The following is a 4597-nucleotide window of genomic DNA, read 5'->3' as shown; positions in this document are numbered from 1 at the left end:
AGACACCAACGGAAAGGCCGCGTTCCCAGCACGTGACAGCCCACGGTCCTCACGTCGGGAGGAACGCGTGTCCCTGCCTTGAGCGAGGATGAAGGTCAGGGCGTGCGCTCCGGTGCGGAGCAGGGGCAGCTGGTGTTCGAGCATCGGGGGAGAGCGGCTTTCCCAGCTCGGAGGACTCGGGCCCGGCTCCGCTCACCGGGAGCCTCCGCGGCCAACTGGTCCCAGACACTGGAAGGGCACACCAGGCGGCGTGAGGCTGCTCGCGACCTCGGGTCACAGGGGTCGCACGGCACGGCAGGCCACGTAACTCAGACGTGGGGGCGCGGCAGCCCAACCCCAGCTGTCTGCAACGTGCCACGGGGCTCATCAGCTCCAGTCCAGAAAGCTCCAGCTCCCTGGGCCTGGAACCAGATGCGGGGGGGCAGTCTGCTGCCCGCACCCCGCTTCCCGATGCCCCTGGCGCATAAGCCAGCTCCCTGGGGCCCGTCCCCAGCTGCGGGGGGCTGTGAGGACTAAACGTGCTGACGTAACAGCGCTTAACAGAGCGAGCACTGCGTCAGGCAGAGGTGGCTGCACCAGGCCCCTGGGGAGAGATGCCGTGACGCAGTGCGCCGTCACCGTGGGAAGCATGAGCGCACATCCAAAGGACGGCCCCAAAAGCAAAAAAGCCACAAAGGCCACTGTTAGGGCCGATCTATGTCCCCCCAAAACCCCCTGAGGTCCTGACTCCAGCACCTCAGACTACGGAGACAGAGCCCCCACGGGGGTGACCGAGGTACAACGGGGCCCCACAGGGTGCTCTGCTCCAGCAAGATTGCCGTCCGCACAACACGAGGTGATCTGGACAGCGGGGCACACACGGGTGCAGCCGTGTGAGGGCCCGAGGACACAGAGCGGAGGCCAAGCAGAGGCCTCCACAGAAGGCCAGCCTGCCCGCACCTGGGCTCAGATGCCCAGGCTCCAGAACCGTGAGGACGAGGCCGGCTGTTTGAGCCCCCGGCCTGTGGCGTTGTTAGTGGTCCCGGCAACTGACACAGCCACATGTGCTCCTGTGACAGCCATGGGAAGGAAGCCTGGGGACGGCACTACCTCAGGTGGGCCAGCTCCCTCCCCGCACACGGCGCCGCGCCGAGCAGGAGGCTGCGGCCTGGCTCTGCTGTCACCGGGAACTGGCAGCCCTCCCGACAGCAACACCCAGGCCCTGCAGGGCCCGCTGCACCCGACTCCCGGAGGGACGGCTCCCAGCTCCCTGCTCCACTGCGCCCTTGCCCAGAACTGCCCTTCCCGCCTCGTCCCCAAGGCGCCACTCCAGTGCCACAGGCAGACACCACATTGCCCGTCCTCCAGGCTCCTCCACGCCCACCTCTGTGCACCCCTGGGTGGGAGCTGCTCACATGGCTGGAGGAGTGAGCTGAGAGGAGCCCAGGGCTCTGCCGGGCTCAGGGGAGTCGGAGGAGCCCACGTCCTTCAGAAGAAGGTGGACCCAGTTCACCAGGAAGGGGCTGCTGGGAGAGGGGCCCCTCGCAGACGGAGCAGAGGCAGGCGGAGGAGAGAAGGGCCCTCCCAGAAGACCAGGAGAGCGAGGCTAGGAGGCGTGCAAGACGGCCCCTTCGGGGACACAGCCCGGTCCCCTGAGGGATGGCGGAACCTAGAAGGGACGCCAGCAGCACTCACCGATGAGCGTCTTCAGGCACTGGCCCGAGGCCGTGTCCCAGATCCGACTGCGAAGCAACACAGAACACACACCGTTAGAACGCCAGTCGCTCTCAAGGGCCCACGAGCTCCCCAAAGACACGCTCCCCAGCTGGCCTCCCCGCTGCCCCGCCCGCCCACGCTTTAGGCTCCGGGGACCGGAATGGCACCGTCCACGTGGACTTCACGAAGGGAGGCGCCAGCAGCCCGGCCGTTTTCCTCCAGGTCCCCAAGCCTGAAACACACTGAGCTCTAGTCATTCGGGAGTTTGTTTTTCGAAACAGTAGATGGTCACAGGCAATTTGCTGGACGTCCCTCGAATTCGGCATCGAGAGCTCATTCAAAGGCCCGCTGCTCCTGGTGTGGACGGGCCGGGCGCCACGTCCATCCCGCTTTGGTGCTTCTGGGACTTTTGTCCAGGCAGCACGTTTTTGGAAGCACACCCCAGTGTGTAGGCACGGGGTCGAAGGACACGTGGTCAGATACTGACAGGTCGTCTCCCATACCCCCACACCTCAGGACGGAGACCCCCGATTCCAGGCCAACGTGGCAGTCTCAACTCCCTGCCCCCTGGCCGGGGCTTGTCACACCGCCGGCTTCTGGGACCAGCCCCGCGGCTCGCCCTGCCAAGGTCCCTGCCCCGGGAGCAACTCTGGCCCCGGGGTCTGTGACCCCCTGCACCTGTCAGCCCAGGATGACTCCACACTGCGTGCTGCAGTGGCGTCAGCCAGGCTCTCCTGCCCAGACGTGGCGACTCTGTCACTAGCCTGTCCTGAGACCCCGCACACAGCCCAAAACGCACGTGTGAATGAGAAGCGCCGTCACCAGCTGCAGGAACACCCCGGATCGGCTGAGGGCGGCACTGACGGCCGACGTGCCCGCCTTGGGACTGGGCCGCGCGCCCTGCCCCCGGCCCCCGGCTCTTCGCTCTGCCCCTGCAGCTCCACCCCGTTCTCTTCTCCACACGGGCTCTGCTCTCGTCAGACGCATCCCTAAGGGCCCTGACGTTTGTCACCATCACACGTGGAACTTTTCCTCATCCGCTGACTGGTAACCCCTTAGCTTCTTACCACAACAACTAGCAACTCCAGACTGCACCCAGTGACAGCGGAGTGCGAGACAGTCCCACTCCTGACGTCACGGCCGCGGGCTGAGTGTCGCCGCTCGTGATGGAGACGTCCGTTAGGTTTCTGCTAAATAAACTGAAGTAATGGCCTATTTTGTGAGAGTTTCTATCAGGAGGCTGCCGATCTCAGCCGCCTGTCTGACCTGTACTGGGAGTAAACTACACGGGAGGCGGCCTCAGTCTGTCGGCGTAATTAAGGTCACAGGCTGCTCGATGCGCACATTCCACAGCCCTTTCCGTGTCCAGCGAACGCACCTGGTTACAGAACGCGACTTCTGACGCACGGCTGGAATGCTTGCTAACAGTCTCCTGGAGCCCTGGCCCCACCATTCACGAGTGACGTGTCCCCGTGGGGCTCGTTCTGCACAGTGGGGGGGGGGGGCCCAGACCAGTAGAGAACGGGACGCCCCGCTCGGTCTGTGGTCAGAACGGCTTCAGCAGACACAGAAACCGTAGGACCTGATGTCATTTTGGCCCCTCGGTCACCTTTTCCGGCCCCCTCGAGCCCCCTTTCAGTCGACACGGAGGAGGGGTTCAGCCTGAGGCCCCGGCGGCTCAGTGGTAGACGGGGCTCTCTCCTCTTTCACCCCCGAACCTGCGAGCGCCCCGCTCGCTCTCCAGTTTAATCTTGCTCGTTTTTGCCTTGTTCCTTGTTTGGGCTCATAAAGGCTATTGTTATTGTTTACTGGCCTCATTAAAGAATTCAGCTTTTTAAATTTGCCTGTGACTTTTCTCCGTCCTCTAGCTTTTAACTTCACAAACTTCCTCCTCCTTTCTGGGTGAACTTTTTATTTCTCTATTTCTTCACAAGCCACTGGGTGTCCCCGCTCTTAAGAAAACCCCCACTTTGTGCCGGCAGCGCGCACAGCTGGGGTGTTGCTCAGACCTGCGAAGTCCCAAGTCCCCTCCGTCACAGTCTTCGTGACGCGTTAAGCTTCAGTTCTGTTTCTGGCTTCCACGTGGTCTCGCTGGCTGCCCTGTCGCGTGGTGCCGAGTCTCCGCTCAGCGTGCTCCACCGACCCCGCCCGGCTCACCACAGTCGCTGTGGCCCGCGGCCGCTGTCCTTAAACAAACCCCACTCGAGTCCCAGCGCCTGTGCCTTCTGCCCGCCCGACACCGGCCGCCCATCCTGCGCCTGCGGCAGCCACTGGGTCCCAGCTCGGTCTCCTCGAGACGAACAAAGGGCTTCTGCCCAAACCCGCAGCCTCGACAGGTTTCCCGCCAACTCACTGCGACTGTACCGTACCGACACACCGTGCCCCGGCCCTTCCCTGGCCTTCCACGAATCACCGTGCGACTCTATTTTCTTTCTTTCTTTCTTTTTTTTTTTTTTTTTTTTTTTTTTACTTTTGCTAAACGTGGACAAATTTCTAGTCACGGTCTTTCTCCCTGTAATTGGGAAGTTCTACTCAGGTCATCGATTCGGCTAGTGGCCGCCACCGTGCCATGCGCTTCCAGTAACCGAAAGTCACGACGCTGCCGCCCCCGACCCGCGTTCAAGCGAAGCTGCACCCCGCACTCACCCCGCACTCACCCCGCACTCACCCCGCACTCACCCCGCACTCACCCCTCCGAGGGTCTTGCTGAGTTAAATTCAAAACGCGTTCATTTCCTTCACGTCCCTTGAATCCCGAGCACTCTTATAACGAACTCCGAGCCCTGTGGGCAAGGCCCGCAGAGGCCAGCTGGACCTCTGGCCCCGAGACCCCGTTCGAGGCCGACACGGCCCCCATGGGATGCCAGGCTGGCCATGGTGACGCCTCAGACCCACACCAACAC

General features: G+C 63.0%; 1 protein-coding gene across 1 annotated transcript in view; it reads right to left on the bottom strand.

Moving 5' to 3' along the window:
• Positions 1-4597, bottom strand: part of LOC105302944 (WD repeat-containing protein 5) — a 19140-nt gene that overhangs the window by 5703 nt on the left and 8840 nt on the right. The window contains exon 7 of the mRNA XM_023521055.1: positions 1675-1721. Coding sequence (XP_023376823.1) covers positions 1675-1721 — 47 coding nt within the window. The remainder of the gene's footprint in view (positions 1-1674; positions 1722-4597) is intronic.

The sequence above is a fragment of the Pteropus vampyrus genome, unplaced genomic scaffold (genome assembly GCF_000151845.1).
Source record: "Pteropus vampyrus isolate Shadow unplaced genomic scaffold, Pvam_2.0 Scaffold289, whole genome shotgun sequence".
In the NCBI taxonomy this organism is placed as follows: domain Eukaryota; kingdom Metazoa; phylum Chordata; class Mammalia; order Chiroptera; family Pteropodidae; genus Pteropus; species Pteropus vampyrus.
The sequence above is the reverse complement of the archived record's forward strand: the minus strand, read 5'-3'. Positions and strand labels throughout refer to the sequence as shown.